At 47.9% G+C, this 24,586-nt stretch overlaps 3 protein-coding genes across 6 annotated transcripts in view; 2 read left to right on the forward strand and 1 right to left on the reverse strand.

The window, feature by feature from the left end:
- NOXO1 (NADPH oxidase organizer 1) overlaps positions 1–7,915 on the reverse strand; it is a 38,985-nt gene extending 31,070 nt beyond the window's left edge. Inside the window, exon 1 of one of the 3 annotated variants that reach the window (XM_075899834.1) lies at positions 7,785–7,915. The gene's annotated coding sequence lies outside the window, so the exon portion shown is untranslated. Of the gene's footprint in view, positions 1–7,561 lie in introns of all 3 variants that reach the window. The other 2 variants (XM_014576650.3, XM_075899835.1) reach the window with 2 other exon arrangements.
- LOC112546846 (FAD-linked sulfhydryl oxidase ALR-like) lies at positions 635–6,319 on the forward strand. Its single transcript, XM_025187836.2, has 3 exons — positions 635–1,036; positions 2,740–2,939; positions 6,147–6,319. Exons 1-3 carry the CDS (start codon positions 635–637, stop codon positions 6,307–6,309), a joined length of 765 nt encoding a protein of 254 aa, XP_025043621.2. The 3' UTR covers positions 6,310–6,319.
- On the forward strand, positions 7,899–14,626 carry LOC102454904 (FAD-linked sulfhydryl oxidase ALR). Of its 2 annotated transcripts, none has more exons than XM_075899837.1 (3): positions 7,899–8,102; positions 9,244–9,455; positions 12,432–14,626. In XM_075899837.1, the coding sequence occupies exons 1-3, from the start codon at positions 7,929–7,931 to the stop codon at positions 12,592–12,594; spliced, it is 549 nt and encodes a 182-aa protein (XP_075755952.1). In that variant the 5' UTR covers positions 7,899–7,928; the 3' UTR covers positions 12,595–14,626. The 2 variants fall into 2 exon arrangements, with proteins under 2 accessions (XP_075755952.1, XP_075755953.1); XM_075899838.1 differs by lacking the exon at positions 7,899–8,102 and adding an exon at positions 8,948–9,069.
- The last annotated feature ends 9,960 nt before the right edge of the window (positions 14,627–24,586 follow it).

Genomic DNA, 24,586 nt, shown 5'->3' on the forward strand with positions numbered 1-24,586 from the left:
AGCTAGTAATTTAATCTGCATGCTTCAATTTCCCCACTGGTAAAATGGGGAAACACTTCCTCACTTCTCTGGGTTGAGGGCTGCATGGGTTTGCTAACTGATTGTACAACACACTTCCCGTAATTACAATGGTTCTACAGATGGACACCCTGGGAGGTCATCGAGTGAGTTAATGGCAGAGTTGGGAACAGATTAGGAGAGGCAAAGCTGTTCCCACCCAAACATCTTCCATCACCCACCTGACTCACCTGCTCATGCCAAAAAGCAACTACCAGTCCCAGAGAGGCATTATGACGTCACCAGCCTCTGTGTGATGCCGTCATTACATTCCACCCTGGGCTACCACAGCATCAATGGCTAAGGGCTCAGGGCTGTGTTGGAGCCACGTCAAGCCAACACAACTAACTCCCACCCTCTCCAACAGGGACTTCAACTGTACCGATCCAGTAACAACCTAGCCCAAGGGCAAGAGACTGTTCTGGACAGTCTCAGTACAGCTTATACACAAGTTTAGGGAATGGTTTCCTTTGAGTGTAGGATGTGACTGGGGAAGACAGAGACTTATTTCACACTATAGACAGCAGCGTCAGAGGTGGAAGACCCCCTCTTGTCGTCAGTTTAAAACTCCTCTTTCATGGCACCGCCACAGCAGACCAAACCTTTAGCCCAGGCCAAGCCCAGCAAAAAAAGCCACCTAATGCTGGTGTTTTATTGGAAAAAGAACAAGCACGGGAAGGCATTGCCCTCTCCTTCCTTGGCATCTTCTGCATCTTCCCCTTCTCCTAGTCCTACCGAGACCACTCCCCCTAGCAGCAGCACCCAGCTCGACAAGCCTGCAGGATTGAAGCTGAGAGCACCGCGCAAGAAGAAAGGTAGCTCAGCTTTGTCCAAAAGGCCTGCCCGGAAGGACAGTGTTTTTTTGTCTGGCCTCCTGGGAGGAGCCCCATTTGTTGCAGTAGAGCATACGTCCAAGAGGAAAGACTGCACAGTCTGCCAAGGCTCAAAGCACAAAAAGAAGAGAGGTCCAGGAGCTAAGGTAAGGGCATCCGGATTGGGTGGGTCTGGGCAGTGTTGAGTAAGGGGTTGGGGAGTTTTCCTGACATCACATAGGGATGGTTGAAGAGGAATAAGAAATGGTCTCCTGGCAATAACTGAGGGAAGGGGGATCATTTCCCCTACAGGAATGGGTGGGAGAGGCCAGCCTCCCAAGGAAGGGATACCGGGGAAAGTCTGATGGGGGGGCAGGGATTAGCCCAAAGGAGAGGCTGGTGGAGATTACAGGGAAGTGGCAATGGAGGACAGGAAGTGGAGGCTGGGCCCCACACGGAAGAAGGCAGGCATTCCATATCCAGAGAGAGAATGCCATACTTCCATAGATGGTCCGGGTCGGTAATATTTAAAACGGGCAGCTCTCCACAAGTGCTAATGTGGGAAGTGTGAATTACCTGTATAGCCATTACACAGCTCAACATCACATCCCGCTAGCTTCAACAATGGCCGATGACCAAGGCAAATCCTCCTGAGATGGTGCATGACTTGCAAACCCTCCGTACCAAATGGCCACTCGCCTTCTTCTTTCCTTCCTGCCCCCATTCATTTCACTTTCCTCCTCCCTTCCTGGCACATTTCACATTTGTCCTCAAAAGCTACCCGAGTTATTTCACTTTCTTTGCAGACTTAGCTTTTTAGATGACCCAGGTAACAAACCCTGTGATCTTAATCATACTTGAATATATACTGTAAACACAACACATTCACTCCTGGTCAATGTTTCCTCCTCTCTTCTAGGGAGAAAATGCTTGTTTCCAGGTCTAAGGGTTTGTCTACACTGCACAGCTATTTCGGGATACTGGAGGTATCCCGAAATAGCTACTCTGTGTCTACACAAGCCACCCATTATTTCAAAATATTTTTTGAAATAATGAGTGTGCTATTTCACCATCCCAGTAAACCTCATTGCATAAGGGATAAAGGATGGCTCAAAATAGTGCGCTATTTCGAAATCTGGCACTGTGTAGATGCGCCAAATTTCAAAATAAGCTATTTTGAAATTCAATCGAAATAAGATACGCAATTTGCACTATGAAAATTGTGTATCTTATTTCGGCTGAATTTTGAAATAGCTTATCTTATAAATAGCATATCTTATTTCGAGTTTAGGGTTTCGTGTAGATATACCCTTACTCCTCCAAACACGCTCATCTCATCAATGCATTTTAACGAGGGTTCTAGATACTAGAAGTATTTGTCTTCAAAGTCGCTCCCCATTAAGAACTCTGGAATCTTAGGACACATCTACACTCCAGCAGCACAGGTCTGATACTGCAGCTGTTCTTCCGGAGCGCTGTAGTGCTGATGTTTTCTACCCTGACGGAAGGGCTGTCCTATCAAGGTAGGAAATCTACTCCCATGAGAGCCAATAGCTAGGTCATAAAAATTCTTTCATCATCAGATACACCTACAATGGTGGCAAGGCCAAGCTAATTATGTTGCACAGAGTGTGTGATTTTTTTCCCCCCACACACATCCCTCAGCTTGGTCGACCTGAAGTTTTAGGTATAGACCAGGCCCGGGCTCGTTCTCATAAATCCATATTGTTCAAAAGTTTAAACGCCTTTATTTGTTCCCTTAAATATGGTGCTAGACTGAACAAGCTGACTGAAATGCAAGCTGAGTGGAAAGGGCTGTTCTAGCACAGTCTTAATCTATGTGCAAATCCTTTGGCTTTCCTGAGCTCAGGTTAAGAAGAAAGAGAAACCTTCAAACTGTCCACTCAGTACAGAACAACTGGGACGAAACACATGGTCTTTCCTTCATACCATGGCAGCATATTACCCGGAACATCCCAGCAGCACCCAGCAGCATGAGATGGCTCAGTTCATTAACTTACTTAGCAAGTTTTATCCTTGTGTAAAGTGTGCAAAAAATCTAAGGAAAAGGTGAGTCCTTGTAGAATGAGGTCTAGTTGCCAATTCCACTACACCAATGCTAATATGGATATTCTTAGGTAAGTTTAGGTTAATCCTGCTCTTGCGCTGGTTTATTTTTAAATTGGTTTAAAAATCACACCTACTGCAACCCTGCATAGACACTAGCACCAAGACAATCTACATCAGTGCTACTCAACTTTGGAAGCCCAGGGAGCCACAATTGTATTCACAGCACATGCCGAGGGCCATAACTTAAGTGTGGTTGCATAGACATGTAAATATATATGCAAATAGCTTCTTTCACACTGATAGACATAAATACAAAGCACTTCCCACAATGCCCCTGCATTCCCAGCACCTCTTTCCTGGGGGCTAGAAACATCAACACCCTATATCCATCTGTTCCAGCCAGCCTGTCCGCTTGTGTCTTTCAGTGCTCACCCTGCCTGGGCGACACCTCACCTTTGTGGAGCGTGTTCCCAGTGGAGGCCACATTCAAAGGATCCCACCCATGGGCTGCATGTTGAGCCCTGCATAAACCCAAACTGCACCGTGGGCCACAAACAAATGGGCTGTGGGCCACATGTAGCCCATGGGCCATGTGGTGAGTAGCCCTGATCTACATGATGGAAGCTGGCTTCAGGTACTGGTCTCTGTTAACGCAGGCTATAAATCAATCTGTTTCCCAGTAGCCTTTTCACTAGGGATGTTAAATTTCGATTAATCAGCTAATCGAGCAGTCGATAGAATTTCCATCGACTACTCAATTCGTCGATAAAGGGAGTGCTCGCTATCCTGCTGCGCCTCTGCCTTTGAAATGTACGAGAGCCGCGGGCAGCTGTTGTATATTTCAAAGGCAGAGGTGCAGTGGGGAACCTGCGCAAGTGGGGACGGAAGCAGTCCCTGATCGTGTGAGGTCCCGACTGCTGTGCCTCTCCATGTACAACAGCTGCCCATGGCTCTTGTACATGTCAAAGGGAGAGGTGCAGCAATTGGGATGCCGCCAGAGCAGGGACTGCTTCCATCCATTTCCCCCGTTGTGCCTCTGCCTCACTTGCCCCTTTGCCGCACGGTGCTGGGAGCCACCAGCTTTTAAGCTAGATCCTCCCTGCACCTGCTCCTACTCCCCCGCCCTTGGTGCCTCTGATACAGAGGCAGCAAGAGGGCAGGGGGAAGCAACTAGTTAAGTAGTGACTCGACTACTCGATAATCCTAGGCTTATTGGGTAGTTGACTAGAAGCTTACCTCCCTACTTTTTACCAACCTGATATGATGTATGTGCTATGTTCAAATGCATCATAAGACATACAATGAGTAACACACAACTTCTGAATCAGCACAGGCTCCATGGGAGGAAATCCTGTTGCTCACAGGAGCTAATAGACCTGAAAGTGCTCCTACAGCAATAATGTTTTCAGTGCTTTGGAATAAGTTCCAGTTTATCACACTCTGTGGGAACCTATTACAGATACTGTGGATACAGTCAGCCTGTGTAATGCTGGTGAAAGTGACTTCCTGCTTCCAAAACAACCTCTACTACCCAGCAAGTAAAATAATCTGTTTCACAAACTTAACCAGCAGAAAGTCTCAGAGGGGTCGCTGTGTTAATCTGTAACTTTTAAAAAGCAATGAGTAGTCCTGTAGCATCTTAGGGCTCATCTAGACTACGCTAGAGTGTCAAAAGAGGATATGCAAATTCCATGAGAATTTGCATATCTTCTTCTGATCTCACTTTCAAAAGCTCCGCTTTCAAAAGTGAAAGACATGGCTTTTTCGGCGAAACACTCCTTTGTCGAAAAAACATGTAAACTTCATTTTTTGAGGAAGAGCAGCTTTTCAACAAGGGGGAAGAGGTGTCACCGAAAAAGACACATCTCAACTACTTTCACTTTTGAAAGCTCTGCTTTCGAAAGAGAGATCGGAAGAAGATATACAAATTCCCGCAGAATTTGCATATCCTCTTTCGACACTCTAGTGTAGTCTAGATGAGCCCTTAGAGACTAACAAATATATATATATTGTATCATGAGCTTTCATGGGCAAAATCCACTTCTTCAGATGAGCAGAGTGGAGAAAAAAGGGGGCACTTCACAATATATAACAGAAAAAGAAGGGAGAGCGAGAGAAAAGAAAAGAAAAAAAATCCGTCAATTGTAGTGATGGTGCTAATGAGGCTATTTGAGTGGGCTGGAAGTGTCCCTTACTTAGCTTTTCATGTCAATTGTGTATTGAATATAATGGCGTGTCCAGTTCATGTCTTTGTTCAGGTCATGAGAGATAGTGTCAAATTTGCATATGAAGGCAAGTTCCGCAGAAAGCAGGTAAACATTCGAGCAAGTCTGGTATATATTCTCTCCATTAGAGGGCAGCATTACACCTACTGTAAACTGGGGCAGAGATGTGAATGGTTAAACGGGTTTACCAGTTATGGTTAACCGGTTTACCAGTTATGGTTAACCGATGGCCTGGCCAGGATGGAGTGGCTCCCCCGCCCCCATTTAATTAGTCAACCAGTAAAATATAACATTTAACCAGTTAATGGAGATTTTACATCCCTAACCTGGAGCCTATTCATTACACACAATGAATTATAGTATACACAATGAACTGTATTATATTACTATTGTTATTACAATTGCAGTAGCACTCAAAATGTGCTAGATGCTCTCTAAATATAGATGAAGACCTAGTCTTTGCTGGGCAAGTGTTTAAAACCAAGAAGGGGTGAGTAGGGGGTTGTACTGGTGACATGAAACTGATTTTGAAAAAATTAATTACAAGGAGCCCAAAGTACACAACAGCTGAATGTTACTAAATCTGCCAAGAGGTTTCCTCTTGTAAAGAGCTAATCAATGGGAATATTTTAAGGTATTACTGAGCCCCGAGAATGCATTGGTTTGCAGAGGCAAAGCAGTTTGGACAGGGCCATCCAAACTTTGCTCATCAATAACTTGGTAGGAGCCTGAAGAGCTATAAAATGGAATAGACTCTATATGCCTCAACATTAATTAGAGTTATTAGTTATTAAGATATGGCCTATGGAGGAGACAAGAATCTACATGATGTGTTTCACTTTCATCAGCGGAGGTTGCTCAGATCAAGATGGTGCATGGGACAACAACTCTGCAGACACTTCAGTGACTCTTTGTTTGAAAAGCATAATCAATGATTCTGGACTAAAGTAAGTAGTGTTTTGATTCTTTTCTACCTCTGCAGATTAAGCATAAAGAAGCCAGACACCAGAAGCAGGAAGAATCTATCCCAATGGATGTGTCTGCTTCATAACGATGTGAACAAGATGTTGGGCAAACCCAAGTATGACTGCTCTCAGATGGACAAACGCTGGCGAAAGGGCTGGAAGGGTGGTTCCTGTGTCTAGATTATAGAGATGCCATTGGAAATAAGACTGAAGCTATTATCATTAAAATAAAATTAAGAACTGAACCTGGTGCAATATAATTAAGAACACCACAAGTAAACACATGTGGATGTTTTTCCTCTCTCTCTGAAATGTTTTTATTCTCTCAAGAAGCTTACTATTTGTCTCTGCAACACAGAGATCCATGCTGCAACTGAATTCTCAAGGAAAAAAATCCAATTGTAAGTGATTATGAAGCTGCTAAGACTTAAGACCTTAGGCTGGTCATGGGAACAAGTTCATAAATCACAGCAGAAATGCTGACAAGTTTTGCCTTTTTGTTTCCTTTACTCAGGGATGCCTGTGTCTTAGACCAATTAATAGGGACTAGAATAATGAAGTCACCTTTAGCCCCAATTAAGTGTTTGAGAACATGTGGGATTATAACATTTTTGTTAAAAATAATTAAACATTAGGCTGTCCCTGCTAATGGCAAACATGTATTTAAGTGGTTATCCTGTGTTGTATTTGCCCAAAACAGCTTTGAAACTTCAGCCATTTTGGGACTTCTAGCTAACGGTTTCACAATCAGAATTTTGTAAATGAGAAAATGTTTTTTTTCCATGTATGCCAAACTCATAAATGGCCGCATAATTTTTTTCAAAGTCAGTTTTCCTGCTCAGGTTCTCACTACAGACAAATCTATGTAGGTCTTTGTGGATTATTTTATCCTATTAAAAATCAGTTCTGTGTATGGGCCAGATGCAAAGCCCAAAAGAAGACTATGAGAATCTTTCCACTGATTTCAACAGGCTTCCAATCACTTTCTATGGATTTAATACATTTAAATATTTCTAAAACACTTAAGTCAGTGGCGGGGGAAACCCACGCCGTGCAATAACTGTTTCCAAACTGAGCGCTCATATGGTTATGCTGAACAGCCTTTGGTGCATGTTAGTGAATGTATCTATTCTTTCCATTTTCCTGCCTGTTAAGTTAGGAGGGGTACCCATTGTGCATTTAGGCAAGCACTTAGGCTAGGGGTGGGTAAATACCAGTCTATGGGCCAGCTCCAGCTCCCTAGGATTAACCCCCGGTTGGCCGCCACAATATTCACCTGGGCTTCTGCACATACAGGTAGGTGTCTGCAGCTCCTGTTGGCCATGGAACACCAATCCCGGCCAACGGGAGCTGCGGGAATTGGCGTCCCAGTCCGGCATCTCTTGGCCAGGAACAGCGCCCTGGGGCCAAGGGGAGCTGCACTGGCCAGTACCTGGAGAGGTAAATACAGCGGCGGTGGCCCACCACGTTGTACTGCCCAGCCCTGACTTCAGCTCAGGGTCTGCTTGAAATGCAAGAGCCGCACTGGTGGCAATGGGCCAGGCCTGCACGCCAAGCACCGGGGGAGGCCAGGCTCCCAGGGCCTCTGCTGCTCGGATGCTGTCCAGAGCTGACACCGGGCTTTCCCCTCAGGAGGGGCCACGCTGGGGGGTTACCACAGAGAGGGGGGGCCCCCCAGGGACGAGACTCTCCTTGTCTTCCTGGCCCTCTCGGTCTCCTCGTCCGAGGCCCCGCCCGGCCCTTCCCGCCGCCTCAGCCCCGGGCTCGCCGAGCGGGGGAAAAAGGCCACCCGGCCCAACATGCTTTGCGGTTCCAAGATGGCGGCGCCCAGCGAGAGCCCGGCTGCCGGCCCCGGCGCGTTGCCTTTCCCGCCGGGCGCCGGGCCGGGGCCCCGCAAGAAGCCGTGCCGGGCCTGCACGGATTTCCGGAGCTGGATCCGGGAGCAGCGGAAGCAGACGGCCCCGCCGAGCGGGGTGAGGGGGGCCCCCTTCGGGAACGGCCCCGCCGCCTCGCCCCACAGGCTGTGCCTGGAGAGCCCCCACCCCTCACCGGCAGGGATTGGGGGGCTGGCCGCGCCTCCCCAGGCTGGTGGGGGGTATGAATGGGAACCTGTGCCTCCCCCCCCCCATGCCCTTTCCCAAGCCATGGCTGATGGGGGAGTATGAATGAGAGACACCCAACCACCCCCTCGTGAGCAATGGCTGATAGAGTCCAAATTAACCCAAATTAACCCCTTCCCCGGCTGATGCGGGAGTATCCCTGTCCTCCCCCTGCACTGCCCTTCACAGACCGTGGCTGATGGGGGAGTATGACTAGGAACTCCTGTCGTTCCCCCCTTCACAGGCCATGGTTAACAAGGTGGTAATTAGGCACCTTTTTAGAACTCCCCTTCACAGGCTATGGTTGATGAGGGAGTAAAAATGAGAGACACCCACCCATCACCTCATGAGCAATGGCTGATAATAGAAATGAACCCTTTTATGCTTCACTAGCTGTAGTTGATAGGCGAGTATGAAAGACACACACACTCCAGAACTCCCTTTCATAAGCCCCGTGGTTCACGGAGTACAAATGAGAGACCGCCTCAGAACTCCCTTTTATACTTCCCAGTCAACCACAGCCTGTGAATGAGACCTTCCACACCACACTGGTATTGGTTGATGAGGGAATATGAAATGAGGACCCAACCTCTCAGAAGGAATGGGGGGAGTACAAATGACCTTCTTCTCCCCCCCCCCCCCCCCCCCCCCCGCCCCGCGTGAGCAGTGGTTGATGGAAGAATGAGAGTCACATTTGTCCCAGATCTCCCCTTTGTAGGCTATGGGTGAAAGGGTAGGAATAAAACACATTCCTGGAACTCCCTCTTCACAGGCAATGGTTGATGGGCAGAAGGAGTATGAGACCTTAGGCAAATTAACCTCCCTGTGCCCCCTACCAAAGGTGAATCATATTTGTCCACCTCATTTAAGGAGGTTTTATTAGCTAATATCTGTATGGCCTCGGATTGAAGATGCTCCAAAACCACAGAGCATTTGGTATTAGTGTCATATGATACTCATTTTTGTAGTCTTAGTATAAATGTGTACACATAATCTTCCTGTTTTTCTGACCCAGGAAACAGATGTTGAAGAGGAGAAGGAGAAGCCTCCAGATTGTCCTCTGGACAGAGAAGAACTTGGAAGAAACACATGGTCTTTCCTTCATACTATGGCAGCATATTACCCAGATCATCCCAGCAATGCCCAACAACAAGAGATGTCACAGTTCATTAACTTATTTTCCAAGTTTTTCCCTTGTGAAGAATGCGCAGAAGATCTGAGGGAAAGGTGAGGCTTTTCAAAATATATCTGCAGATAAGAGAGAGTTGCCAGGTATCTAGTTTTAAGGGACCTTGAGGATCCGGCCAGCATTGCCAACTGGCCCATTAAAAGAGCTGAGTTAAGATCCCTACTGCTCTGGCTCCATGCTGTTCCTGTAAGTGGCCACCAAGTCCCTGAGGCTAGGCACTGAGGTGGCCAGGGGCTAGGAGGCTCCGTGCTTTGACCCTGCCCCAAGTGTCGGCTCCAGAGCTCCATTTGACTAGGAAGCGTGACCAATGTGAGCTGCCAAGGGCAGTGCACAGAGCTTCTCTGGCTCCAACCTAGCAGCCACTTCCTAAGAGCCATGTTAAGCATCGTCAAGACCCTACACCCCAAATCCCCTTCCTCATCCCAAGCTCTTCCTCCCCAGCCCCACCTACAGCTTGAGCGTGACCAGCCTCACCCTCTCTCAAACCCCTACCCCACCATGGAATCCTCTCCTGCACCCTGAATTCCTATTTTGGCCCCACCCAGAGCCTGCACCCCCAGCCAGAATCCTCACCCCCGGTGGACTCCAACTCTCTTCCCCGCTATATGTCGCTTCGTGTACATCCATTCCACACTAAAGTCGTTGATGCTTGTAGGAACTGATGCATTATAAGTCCTCCCATTTCCCACTCTTACGTTGCGTGCCAAAAAAACCCAAACAATTTGTGCAAATGGAAGTTAGCCATGGGGAAAAAAATTCCCAGCTTTAAGTTGTTTTGCTATAAGTCCCAAGTTTTTTGGAATGTATCTTGGACTTATAACGAGGACGGCCTGTATTGTGCAATTAGAAAGTTGGCAATCCTAGTAAGAGATCTACTTAAAGTGTTGGGCTCTAATAGCCTCGTTTTAGATCAACATTTGTTGGTATCTTTATAACTATTTTGTATTGTATTTTGTGTTACAAAGATGTTGTTTTATGATTGAATAAATCATAAACAAAGACCCAGGACATACACATTCAGAAGACAAACACCCAACTGCTTTCAGACAGCACAGTAGCTCCCAGAACTAAATGGAGTTTGGGTTGTTTGCTGGTTCAAATCTCGCTCAGATGAGTAGTGACAGTTTTACCATTGTACAGCTGTTTGGTGGCCTTTTGGGGGGCTTAGTGTCACTTTCATTAGACAGGTGTCTGCATCACAAAAACACCACAATAATTGGCTGTGGTGTGACATTCTGAACAGAGGCTCATGGGTCTCATGACTAGATGGACTGTGCGGTTTGGTAATCTCTCTCTCTATATATAAAAAAGTTTTTCCTGCCATGTGACGTAGAGAGCAGGGCGCAGCCCCCTGGTACTTTAAAGTCTTGTTCTTGTCAACAGTGAGATTCTAGGAAAAGTTTATCAGATTCCAAGAAGCAAACTTAAGAATCTCTGGTATCAAATCAGTGTCCTAACCTCGCAGGCAAAGAGAACTGCATGAAGAAATGTATACAAGTGTTTTCATGCTTCTTTCAAAAGGTGACTAAAGATTCAGTACAGAGCTTCCTATTTGATAAGCGGAGGTGAGAAATCCCCTTTTCTTTTACAAGAGTGAATGGATCTTAAAATACTACTCTAGCAATGATATTTTCACGGCGTTGCAGGAGGGACCAATTTATCATGATTAACAACTGTATAACATAGATTCTGTGACTGCTAGTCAGCATGTGTCACATTGAGGAAATAGAATCAATGATTTTGAGCTTCCAAAACCAGCCTAGTCTTGGTGACTGAATGAGGGCTTGTCTACACTGGCATGTTTTGTCACTAAAAACTGCCTTTTGGCAACAAAACAGTGAGTGTGTCTACACTTCAATGGACTTTTGTTGGGGAAAACACCTAGTTTTGGCAACAAACACCTTCCACCTCACGAGAAATTTTTGTGTTTTCTCTTCCCTTTATTGGCAACAAAGAGCCGGTGTGGACTCTGCTGTTTGTTTTGTCAAGAGAACTGGCTTCCACCAGTATCCCATAATACCTGCCCTGATGGCTCTGCTCAGTGTTTTGTGATCTCTGCTGCCTTGCAGGCCTGCGTTTCCCCCCCTCTCCTCCCCTTTTAATACTCTGGGTAGTATCTAACAGCTGAGGGAGCTGCTCCAGTTTGAGGAACAAACAAAAAGAGCAAATCATTGGAATCCTCCATTCTGCCCTGCTACGAACACAGTGGCAGGCAGGTTGCTGCTGCAGGGGGAGGGCTGGAGAAGCTGCTGTGCTGCTTTGACATTCCTCAGCATGGAGAGCTCACAGAGCTACGAGACAATCCCAAGAAGTGCAGGGATCAGCTCTGCCTTCCCACAATGCTGCACTGTGGGATGCTTACCCACAATGCTTTGCTCTATCTATCGATAGGGCAGCTGGCAACGTGGCCATGAAATGTCGACAATGTGAGGCAGAAAAAACAGTTTGACCAGTTTTCACTTTTGGCAGCTTTTTTGTTGCCAAACCTTCCCCATATAGTAATAGCCTGAATCTGCTACAATAGCGCCGACAGGAAAAAGAATACACAAGTATTGGTTGTGACAATTTTCTTCCACTATTTGATCTGAGGAAGTGGGTCTGGCCCACGAAAGCTCATCACCTAATAAACCATCTTGTTAGTCTTTAAAGTGCTACATAGTCCTGGCTTTTGTTCAAATTATTTATGAGCCTGAATACTTTTTGCCATGGATAACCTATTTTGATTGGCATCTTATTTTTCCCAGCTAAGGGTAAATTACTGATAGGTGCAGTCCTGAAGTTCCTTTCTTGTTACTTACGTGGAGCAGAGCCAATTGCAGCCTCATCTTTAATGTGGAGGTGCAGCCTGCAGGGAATGCAGATCTCGATATGCTGGGCTTTATGGTCTCTGTGAGACATCACAAGATACAGAACAAGGCAGGTTCTGGCCATCTGCAGGCCACATACCTGCCTTGGAGAGTGGAATCCATACCCATAAAGTATTAAACAGCCTTTGATTCGTCTTCTCTCTGCAGATTACGTACAAATCAGCCTGATTCTAGCAGCAGGAATAATTTATCCCAGTGGCTGTGCCTCCTTCATAATGATGTCAACAGGAAGCTGGGCAAGTCTGAATTCGACTGCTCCCGGGTGGATGAACGCTGGCGAGATGGTTGGAAGGATGGTTCTTGTGATTAATCCGTAGAGACGCTACAGGAAATCAGACCAATTCTAAGCCAGTCCCTAATGTGAACTCAGTACAAGGAGATGCAACTAAATAGTTTGTGTGTGTGAGTGACGTGTGTCTTGTGGAAATAAAAGTGTCTCGCACTCTGAAGGGCAATTCAGAGATATCATCCCAACAGACTGTTGTTTTAGGGGATCACTAGTGGGCTTATCCTGTTCCTGCTGGGACTGGAGTCATACATGTGCCATAGGAACTGCTGGAAACTTGCAAAACTCAGTGGGACAGTTCAGAAAAGAAAAGTCTCTCTCTTTCTGTGGCTTTAGGAGCACCTCAGGACAGCTGTTCCTTTCCCTTTTGCATTGTCCGAGGCGGCTGTTCCTCTGTATTTTTGTTTAGCCGCAAACATTGCCTTTGAGTCTTAGGCAGTGCCTTTCTTCCTCTCTGACATGTTAGCCTATTCTGGTCTTACAGCTGGCAGCCCCACTACAGAGCCACAAGCCTGACCCATTATGTGCCTGCAATGTAGTCCTTGATCTCTTCTTCCAAAGGCTATGAGCTGTTGTCTGTTCATGCTATTTGACCATTAATTCACCTGCCTTCCACTCACATGCTGAAAGGCCCTCAAGGCCGGGAAGTTTTATTTAAATGTTAAATACCATGGAATCCAGGTTTCCCATTCCAGCCATAATAAATATCCTCATTTTGTATGTCCCTCTATCTCATCTTGCAAGAGGACATTGCAGGAAGGAAAAAAGAAAGAAAGAAGCCCAAAAAGTCGGATGAATGGCATAAATTAATTAACAGAATTTTAAACATGGTGTTTTGATTGCTAAGTGTATGGACTTACTGTGAGCATGATGTAAGAATTCCCTCTGAACCACTTGCTTTTCAAAGTGTATATTTTTATTTTTCATCTCTGCTGTGAACTTGTGGTGTTCGTAGAAGTGGTTGCAGTGGTGTGTGTGAGCTGGTTGTAATGAAGCCAATTCAGCTGGGTTTTACATATACGAATGGCAAAATGCTGCCTGTGTTCTGAAATCCTTGATAGATTATCACAGAGAGGACTGGTCTGTATGTTCCTAAAGTGAAATTCTCCCTCAGGCAGGCCATCTGCTCTCAGTTCTGTGCAGGGTTTGAATCCCATTTGTGTTTGTGTTAAATAGTAACTTGGCCCTGCATTGTGGACTTAAAATGTGCATGGGGGTGAGAGTCACTCCTAATAACTGGTCAAGTTCCAGATTGTGTATTGGACCATTAGGTCTGCACTACTGTATCAGTATGTTCTTGGGGGGGGGAGGGAGGAGGTTGAGTATTTCAGATGAAATTGAAATAAAATCAGATTGTTTAAAATACTTAAGTTGCTTTGTTAGTCTTTGTCCACATAGACACATTTACAATATTAGAATTTTTGTAAGATATTAAAGATGGCGTAACTACCTTTTTTCCATAAATGTATAAGGATTTCTGGCTACCAAATGACCTTGAGAGAAACACGACAGTCTTCTGCATCTCTCTTTTCTGTTGATGCTTCAAAATTGTTTGGTTTTGGGGTGGTTTTCTGGGGGGTTTTCCCCTCCCGGTGAACATCCTAGGTGTTATTGTCTCATGAGCTACATCAGCATAAGCAGTGATTTATGCTTGTTGATTGGGGGTGATATGGAAATTGTAATAGGTGGTATCACTGTAAGAGAACAGGCCGCTAGTACCTTCTGTTAGCAAACAGCTGATCCCAAGCCCATGGTACCAAAGGGTCCTTGGAGAGCATTTAAATAATCAAAGCTTTGAGGAAGGGTTCAAATGGTTTGACCCTCTCATATCCTTTCAAGCTAGACCTATTAAAACAATACCATGCTGTGTTTTTGCTCAAGTTTGTTGCATTCAGCCGGCAGTGTATTTTATCTCACTGTCTGCAATAGAGAGCCGCTATGTGTAACCTTTCATTCTAATTAAACTGAAGCTTGATGTCCTATCATTTATATGATTTAACTGAATTGGGATTTCAGGATATGATTCCGGTTATTAAAAAAAAGCTCATTAAAAGTGTCTTGGTGTATGTTTAGCTTCTTGAAACTAATGCGTTCCAAATATCTCTACCTCAGTCTCAAATATTTACAGTAGCGTGAAACTCATACCTGCGCAAAGGATCAGCACAAAGCCTATGCACCACTAATGTCCCTCTGCAGCCTCAAAACAGTGCCTAAGTCAATATCTTTTGTGAACATCTGCCTATTGCACTTGCTCATCAGCAAATTTGAGCTACTAATTTGTTAACAGGGCAGAATATAACTGCACTCAGCTGGTTACAATAGTGAAAGTTATTCTCTTTTTCTTTCATGTTTAAACTTTTGAGGACTCCTTTGATCTGGTCATGCCTTACTCAGATCTAATTTCATATATGAGGTTTTTCTTTGTGGTTTTTTTCCCCTCTTTGTAGCTCATAACTAACACATTGATCTTACTTGTGTAATTTCTTTAGGATGTTTCTAGTCATGTAGGAAGGGAAAATACATGAGTTTTTAATCTTTTGATGCATATGATGAATTTAGATCTAAGAATCTGTATTCATATCTATTTCCTAGTGATATCAACATAGGACAAGTTATTCCACATCTGATTTCTCTGCTCCGTGGGGCTTTATGAAGATAACTGCTCTCTTGACATGCATTTTTATCTCCATCCCACAAGGTTATTGGGAGGCCTCGTTAGTGCTAATAAAGTGCTGTGATTTCCTTCAGTGAAAGGGGTCACAGACTTAATGTTATTCTGTGGGCTCCTTGCCTGTCGGTTTTTGCCAAATGTGGCTAAAGGCTGAGTATCTGCAGCCTCATTGACTTAGTAGGAGACAAACTGTGGTTTTGAGCCACCTCTTGGGGTAGTCAGACCTGTAAACTACATGGCAGAACAAATGAAGTGTGGCAGACCTCAAGCAGACAGGTGTTCAGAGATTTCCTCCATAGTAAAAACAAAGAGGCTGGTAGCACTTTAAAGACTGACTTTTATTAGAGCATAAGCTTTCAGGAGATACTACTCACCTCCCCCATGGTAGTCCATGGAAAGGAGTCACTTGTGTTAACTACACGCAAGCTGCCCAACTTCAAGCTCCCCTGTGCTACTGCTATAATGAGAACATAAGAACCGTCAGACTGGGTCAGACCAAAGGTCCATCTAGCCCAGTACCCTGTCTGCCGACAGTGACCAGTGCCAGATGTCCCAGAGGGAGGGATCACAAAAGGTAATCCTCACGTGATCCCTCCCCTGTCACCTATTTCCAGACAAACAGAGGCTTGGGACACCATTCCTACCCATCCTGGCTAATAACCACCGATTGACCTAACCTCCATGAATCTATCTAGCTCTTTTTTGAACCCTGTTAAAGTCCTCGCCTTCACCACATCCTCTGGCAAGGAGTTCCACAGGTTGACTGCACTGAGTGAAGAAAAACTTCCTTTGGTTTGTTTTAAACCTGCTGCCTATTCGTTTCATTTGGTGACCCCTAGTTCTTATATTGTGGAAATAAATAACTTTTCCTTATTCACTTTTTCCACACCAGTCATGATTTTCTAGATCTCTATCATATGCCCCCTTAGTCCCCTCTTTTCTAAGCTGAAAAGTCTTTTGAATCTCTCTTCACAGGGGACCCGTTCCAAACCCCTCATCATTTTTGTTGCCCTTTTCGGAACCTTTTCCCACTGCCAAGATCTCTCTTTTGAGATGAGGCGACGACATCTGTGCGCAGTGTTCCAGCTGTGGGCGTACCGTGGTTTTATATAGAGGCAGTAAGATATGAGGGAGGCTATGTCCCTTTGTTAGGACTTTCCACTAGGGGATGAACTAAGGTGGCAGGAGACAGGGCCCCCATAAGGATCAGCTGGGACACCCTTCCCACTCTGCTCCTTGATCAGCATTTAGCCTCCCAAAGAACATGCTGCTATGCCTGGCCAGTCCCAGTGGCCTGCAGGACAGAGAGCAGGGAGCGACAGGGGAATCCTCTGGCTTGCACACACAACAGCTCTGCCTCCCCTTGTGGGCGAGTAACGTGCAGGGATGCGGACTATAGCACTGCGAGGCAATGCCTAAGATTTCCCCAAGGATGAACTGTTCCTGTGCAGTGTCTTAGGTGTAAATCTTCTTTACAACTAGCGCCCTGGGGATAGCTCTACCCATTGATTTTTTTCCCCCGTTTAAACCTGTGTCAGTGAATGGACGGAATCTCCTCTTCCCTGCTGACATTTCCTGATATCCAGCTTATGCTGACTGCTGCAGACAGGGGCTATGCGCTGTGCTTTATTTTTAATTAAATATTCATGCTGGTTTCCTACAATCCTATTTTGCCTACAGCACAGTGGCGGGGGGGGGGGGGGTGAAGGGAGTGGAGCAATGCAAGCTCTCCCTCCACTGGGCATTGATGTGGAGGATGCGATTGTAGGCGTGAACGCACAAGCTCTGTCTCCATGGATATCCGATACCCGCCTGTCGGTGCCGACTGCCAGCAAGGTAGTTGTGATGTGGGCAGTGTCCACTGGGAGTGAAAACACTGACTGCTTTCATGTAGCTCCCCAAGCAGCTAACAGGCATAGGGCTGTTGCCTGCCACCAACTAGAGATGTAAAAAAAAAAAAAAAGATTAGCCATGCAAACCCTAGAATTTCTGTCAGTTTCATGGTTAAATGCTGTCAGTTTCATGGTTAAATGCTGTCAGTTTCATGGTGTGGGGTGGGGGAGGAGGGCTTCTGGCAGTTCTATGAAGAGTTTAACCATTGCTGGGAACCAATAAGCATTAGCTTAACGGTTAACCATTTACCTGGTTATCCTTACTACCAACACAGGTCAAATTTGATATCAAATATCAATCCTCATATTCTATGACTACTTCCTTGAGCTGTCGACTCATCATTTTTTATGATTCATCTTAAAGTTTCCAGTAAGAACGATAACCAACAGCTCCAGCGTTTTATGTGCCTCGCTCTGAAACTGTTCTGCCTGCTTTGGGCGTGCGACAGTTGGCTCAGCACGCTTTGGTTTGTCAGTGCTTAGAATCCGAGGGCTGGAAGAGACCTCAGGAGTCATCGTGTCCAGTCCCCTGCCAACCCCAACTCAATCATCCCAGCCAGGGCTTTGCCAACCTAGGACAGAAAAACCTCGGGGGATGGAGATTCCACCTCCTCCCTGGGAACCCATCCCAGCGCTTCCCCACCCTTCTAGGAAATAGTTTTCCCTAATATCCCACCTAGACCTCTCCCACTGCAACTTGAGACCATTGCTCCTTGTTCTGTCACCTGCCACCACTGAGAACAGCCTCTCGCCAGCCTCTTTGGAGTTGCAAATCCCTCAGCCTCTCCTTGTAGGTCTTGTGCTCCAGCCCCCTCATCATTTTCATTGCCCTCTGCTGGATCCTTTCCTATGTGTCCACATCGTTTTTGTAATGGGAGACCCAGAATTGGAGGCAGTACTCCAGACGTGGCCTCACCAGTGCGGAAAAAAGGGGAATAATCACTTCTCTAGGTCTGCTGGCAATGCTCTCCTAATGCCCCCTATATGCTATTAGCCTTCTTGGCTACAAGGGCGCCCTGCTGACTCATATCCAGCTTCTCATCCACTGGAATCCCCAGCTCCTTTTCTGCAGAACTGCTACGTAGCCAGTCGGTCCCCAGCCTGTACCAATGCTTGGGATTCTTCTGTTCCAAGGGCAGGACTCTGTACATGTCCTTGTTGAACATCTGGTTTATTTTGGCCCAATCCTCCAATTTGTCCAGGTACTCTGGACCCTATCCCTGCCCTCCAGCATATCTACCTCTCCCCCTAGCTTAGTGTCATCTTATGATTCATCTTCAAGTTTCCAGCAACAACAATAACAAACAGCACCAGCATTTTATATGCCTCGCTCCGAAACTCTTCTGCCTCCCTTGGGCGTGTGACAGGCCACCCAGCACGCCTCCGTTTACTAGAGCTTGGTGAATCAGAAGTTTCCTGTAGCACCCGCAGCTGTAATAGAGTTCTAGCTGCATGAAAGACTTCCCCAGTGGAAAGCCCTGCAGCCTAAGAGGCAATGATTAAATTAGAGCCTGGTGGGTAAGACTCCTGGGTTCTGTTCCTAATGACTTCTGCCTCGCTGTGTGACCCGTGCTGTAAGGGGCTATGTCAGCACAGTGTTATTTCTGTGTATCGTGCTGGCACCGGGCTTGCTTTTCCTTGATGCTACAAGGGCTTAAACTGCAGCAAGGGAGGTTTAGGTTGGACATTAGGAAAAACTTCCTAACTGTCAGGCTGTGTCTACACTGGCAAGTTTTTCCGGAAAATCAGATGATTTTCCGGAAAAACTTGCCAGCTGTCTACACTGGCCGCTTGAATTTCCAGAAAAGCACTGACGTTCTACTGTAAAATCATCAGTGCTTTTCCGGAAAAACTATGCTGCTCCCGTTCGGGCAAAAGTCTTTTTCCGAAAGACTTTTGCCCGAAAGGGCCAGTGTAGACAGCATAGTTCTGTTTTCCGCAAAAAAGCCCCGATCGCGAAAATGGCGATCGAGGCTTTTTTGCGGAAAAGCATCCGTGGCCAATCTAGACGCGCTTTTCCGAAAATGCTTTTAATGGAAAACTTTTCCGTTAAAGCATTTCCGGAAAATCATGCCAGTGTAGACGTAGCCTCAGGGTAGTCAAACATTGGAATAAATTGCCTAGGGGGGTTGTGGAATCTCCATCTCTGGAGATATTTAAGAGCAGGTTAGATAAATGTCTATCAGGGATGGTCTAGACAGTATTTGGTCCTGCCATGAGGGCAGGGGACTGGACTCAATGACCTCATAGACTTTAAGGTCAGAAGGGACCATTATGATCATCTAGTCTGACCCCCTGCACAATGCAGGCCACAGAATCTCACCCACCCGCTCCTAGAATAATCCTCCCACCTAGATCTCAGATATTGAAGTCCTCAAATGGTTTAAAGACCCCAAGATGCAGAGAATCCTCCAACAGTGATCCGTGCCCCATGCGACACAAGAAGGCGAAAAACCTCCAGGGCCTCTGCCAATCTACCCCGGAGGAAAATTCCTTCCCAACCCCAAATATGGCTAAACCCTGAGCATGTGGGCAAGACTCACCAGCCAGACACAAAGTTCTCTATAGTAACTCCTATCATCCCTCCATTGGCTTCTCGAGGTCCCTTCCAGTCCTAGTACTCTATGATTCTACAGCAATCCATCCACTGGGGATGTTAAAATGTGTGTAACTGGCTAACCGTGGAACTGCTGAAAATGTCAGCAGTTATACACAGGTGGCAGCCAGATCCCCAGGAGCCAGTGTGCACTGGCCCCCAGCAAGTACCAGCCTGCTGCCCCACCTGTTGCCCTTAGGAGCTGGACCAGGAGTCGTGTGTTACCATTTGGGTAACTCATAAGCTCGTGCTTATCGGTTACTCGTTTAAACAGCTACACTCTTACGTCCTTACTATCCATGCAAAGCTCTGTTGGGCCCAGGACTTTTTTCATGCGAGAAACACCATCATGTTCCTCCCGCCACAAGCACTGCCCACCTCAACCCCCTTTCGCTGTAAGATCTGGGCCACATAGTGCTGTGGAAGTTTGTGTCAGCTCTGCAGAAGACTTCATTTGCATTTCAACCAAGGAGCCGCTAGAGGGCAACAGAGCATATATTTCCGTGACTTCCCCATTTCTTTCTCATGCTTTCAGATCACAGCAGCAAACTCTCCCAGACACCCCTGGGTTTCTACCTGCTACTAGTCCCCTTTCTGTAGACTGGGGTGGGGATTTTGCTCATCTTCAAGCCAAGTGCACATTGATTTTAACCCTTGTTCTATGGTTACCTGTCATGTCATGTGCACTAATCGATAGGGCGGCACTACCCCCTTTGAAACACCGTGGCGTTTCAAAGTGGCAGCGCTGCATGGAGCCCGGGCTCCCTGCGACGCTGCCGCTTTGAAGTACCCCTGTCTTCTCCCCAACCCTTGCTGCCTTTAACCCTCCCCGCATCTTAAAAAAGCAAGGCAGATGTTCCGCCCAGTCCCCTTCGGAGCGTGTCGCACTTTTGTTCAAGCACTGAGCTGTAGTTTCTAAAACTCAAGTGCTGGAGCATGACCAAAAGCTCTTCCCCCTTTGGCTCTTATAGAGGCAGCAAGGGGGGAGTGACAAGTCCACTATCCTGTCGGCTATCCAATAAGCAAAGTGGGGGCTCCTTTGCCTGTAATGATAGCTGTATTCAGCACTATAGGCAAACACTTCCTGGAAGCTGGTGGGTGTGTCCAGCGTGCCTATGTCTAAAAAGCCAGCCTGTTCCCAAGTATATGGCATATAAGGGAATGGGAAAGCCAGTTTGAAAAGCTGCTTGCAATCCTTTTCTCAGCTAAAGGGTTTTCATGGGGTGTGTTTGTTTCTTGCTGCAGTGCAGATTGGCTTAGATTCCGTAAAGACACAACTCAAAATAATAACTGCTCTGAGCATCAGTTCTCAAAGCACTTCCCCAGTGGGGAAACTGAGGCAGAATGAAGTGACTTGCCCAAGGTCACTCTCCAGGCTCTTGGCAGAGCTAAGAACGGACCACAGGTCTCTTTCATCCTAGTCCAGTGCTTTAGAAACAACGCCACATTACCTAGATATTCCCTGCCCCAGAGAGCCTGCAGACTAAATAAATGGTGCTGTGAATGGTCCAATCTTTGTATGTTGTGTCATCTCCCCCTACCCATGGGGGAAGGGCTGCCGTGTTTCTTTCTCCCTTAGATGAGCATCTCCAAGTTAGGGTCTGCGTCACAGATCTTCCCTCTCGTGGCGGAGGCAGTGTGGGAGATCAGTTGAATCAGCATGTTTCCCAGCTCTGGCTTCCTCTCCAGTCAGCGCCTTTTCCTGAAGTCTGCCTACCCCAGGGCTGAATCAGGCCCCTGTGGTGCAAACAGTATCTCATCCGAACAGTCGCTGTAATTGATCAGCTCGCTGTTTTGTCTCTGCACCCGCCAACAGTGCTGTGGCCTCGAGAACTGTGGCTTTCCTGCAGCTTTTCAGCAGGAAGTCCATTATTATTTTAAATACACACTGATGTTGCAATAGCCCCTGCAGATCTCAGACAAGCCGGGCCTGACAGCCGAGCGCTGTACAAAAAGAAAATGATAACCCCTGCCCTGAAGTGCTGGCAGGTTAAAGACCAAATATAAGGGGGGAGAGAGGGTAAGATGGCCGTCGGAAACGTAGTAGGACGTGCGCCATTCTTTGCTAGGAGAAGTGATCACGTCGGACTGTGTGTGGAAGAACCTTGCTGAGTTTGCATGGGGGCAAGAGATAGCAATTGGCAATGTTAAATTAAGCTCCCCCCTCTCTTAAAAAAGCAAGTCAGACGTTTAGGGTTGCCAGGTGTCCGATTTTCTACCGGACAGTCCGGTATTTGTGCCCTCTGTCCGGTAGAAAAATTCAGAAAATACCGGACACGTGCAATGTCCAGTATTTTCTGAATTCCCGGCTGGGCGCCGGACGGGGGCAAGGGAGCGACTGGGAGGCAGGGCCACGATTGGCGCTAGGAGCCTGTGGTCGCACGCAAAAGCCGGGTGGGGTGAGGTTGGGGGGGTGGGGTGGGGGCCGGGACTCTTAGCCACTCCCCCCGCCCGGCTTTTGCATGGGACCAGAGGCTCCCAGCGCCAGTCGCGGCCCCGCCCCCCAGCTGGGAGCCTCTGGTTGCGAGCAGAAGCCGGGTGGGGGGAGTGACTCCCAGCCCTTCCCCCGCCTGCACCCGGCTTCTGCTCGCAACTAAAGGGAGCGCCTGCTGGGGGGCGCGGCCCGAAGCGCTGTGGCAGTGGCTGCACCCCCCCCCAGGTCTGCTTCCTGCCCCCCTTCCTCCAGGCCCCCCTCTCCTCCTGTCCAGCCCTCCCGGCCCCCAACCCCCCTCAGCTCTGCTTCCCTGCCCCCCTCTCCTCCTGTCCAGTCCCCCTGATCCCCCCCAGCTCTGCTTCCCATCCCCCCCCCTTCCTCCCGTCTAGCCCCGCGGCCCCCAGACTCCCCCCCTGCCAGCTCTGCTTCCCGCCCCGCCCCCTTCCCGGCCAGCCCTGCCCCCCTCCCGGCCAGCCCTGCCCCCCTCCCGGCTGGGTCTCTACCCCCCCCGCCCAATCAAGCGTGTCTGTTTTTTTGGGGGGGTCTACCTGGCAACCCTACAGATGTTCCACCCGGTCCCCTTCGGAGTGTCACACTTTTGTTGAAGCACTGAGCGGTGGTTTCTAAAATTCACGCGCTGGAGCATGACCCTAAGCACTTCCCCCTTTGGCTCTTATTGAATTAGATAGGAGCCCCCCTTTGTCATTCACAGGGGGTGTGAAACCTTACTGGTGGGCTAAAGAAGGGGGGAATTTTGACGGGGGATGGTTTGCACTCACTCTGCCAAGTTGAAATGACACCACAAGGTGCAAAGTAGGAGAAGGAAGGGTGGGTAAGGAACAGGGCTGGGCCGGAGGAGGTCTCGCTTCAGTTCCTAGCCCTGTCAGACTTCCTCTGTAACCTCCACAAAGGTTACTCTGGAGACTCTCTTGAGTCTCGCTGGGCCTCAGTGCCCCATCTGCAACTAGGGATGTAAGCAACTAGTCGAGTAGCCAACGACCTGATAAGCTTAGTCGCTTCCCCCTTCCTCCGCCTCCCCGCTGCAGCTGTATCAGAGGCAGCGAAGCGGGGAGCGAGGGAGCCAGTGGTGGTGGGTACCAGCTTACAAGTCATCTCCCTCCAGCTCTGTCTCCGTGGTGCCGGCGGGGGGGGGGTGCAGAGGAGGCAGAGCCACAGCAGTCCTGGGGAACCCTGCTACAGCTCCGCACTTGGGCTCCTACTACATTTAAAGTGCAGAGCTGACGCGGGAGAGACCCGTCCCTTATTGACTAATCGATGGAAATTCCATCAACTCCTCAGTCAGTTAACACCCCTATCTGCAGTGTGTGTGTGGGGGGGGGGGATCCTCCCGTTCTCCTTCCTTTTATTTGCCTGGCCTGTTGAGATTGTAAGATCTTTGGGAGGCGTATGTGCACCTCCTAGTGTAGGGGCGGGAAACCTAAGGACCGGGGGCCGGATGTGGCCCCTAGCTTGCCTGAATCCGGCCTTTGAGGCTCAGGGCTCCCTCCCTCTAGCATCAGGGAACCCACACTGGTGCTCCCGCTCCCCCCGCCGCTCCACCATGGGGCTGGAGCACATGAAATCTACTCACCAGCACCCCGCTGTGGTGTGTGAGAGGAATGCGGGGAGTGTGTCGTCTCAGTCCAGGGCCACAGCAGTGAGGGTTTGTCTGGGGGTGGGGTGGGGGGGGAGGTTGCTTTGGTTTTTTTGTTTTATCACTTTTGCACAGCCCCCGACTGGTTTGTCTGTGGGGCAGCGGCCCCTGACCCCAAAAAGGTTCCCGCCCCTGTCCTAGTGTAAGGGGGGGGGGGCTTAACTCAGTTTGTACCGCTGTCATGCAAGTAAGCTCCACCAACGTTTATTTTTGTCCAGCTGCAATTTTCCTTTGAACTCCGGGGACTCCTTTAGTACCCCCAGGATGTGATCATTTAAAATACAAAAAGCGGGGCCCCATTTTCAAAATGTAACGGCAGATCCCACCCCATCACACCTGCCAGTGTTCTCGCAGGCCTTTCCCCAACAGCTCTTGTGTTCTCAGGCTGTGGAGTAACACACAACCACACCAGCCGCCTGTGCTCGTCTCGCAAGGGCTCCGAAGGGTTCGCTGTCACTCTGATGAGCGCTGTAGTAGCTACACGTCAGATCGCTACTCGGGCCACCCTGAACCTGCCCCTTGTCTCTGTAGCTGTCCGTCTCTGTCCTCATTACCATCTCTGCTTCGCTGGAGCACTGAACCGATAGCATGGGATTCATGCAAAGAGAAACTGTTTGGTCTGACTTGTCTCAACATGTGACCAGCTGCCCTAGGTCTAATGGGGCGTAAGGAGTTCAGTGAGGGATCCAACTTCCCTTTCATCCGATTCATCGAGAACTGTGGAGGCTTTTTCTTGACCTACCAACATACAGCCCTGGCCTCATACCAG

Source organism: Pelodiscus sinensis, chromosome 16 (assembly GCF_049634645.1).
Source record: "Pelodiscus sinensis isolate JC-2024 chromosome 16, ASM4963464v1, whole genome shotgun sequence".
Classification (NCBI taxonomy): domain Eukaryota; kingdom Metazoa; phylum Chordata; order Testudines; family Trionychidae; genus Pelodiscus; species Pelodiscus sinensis.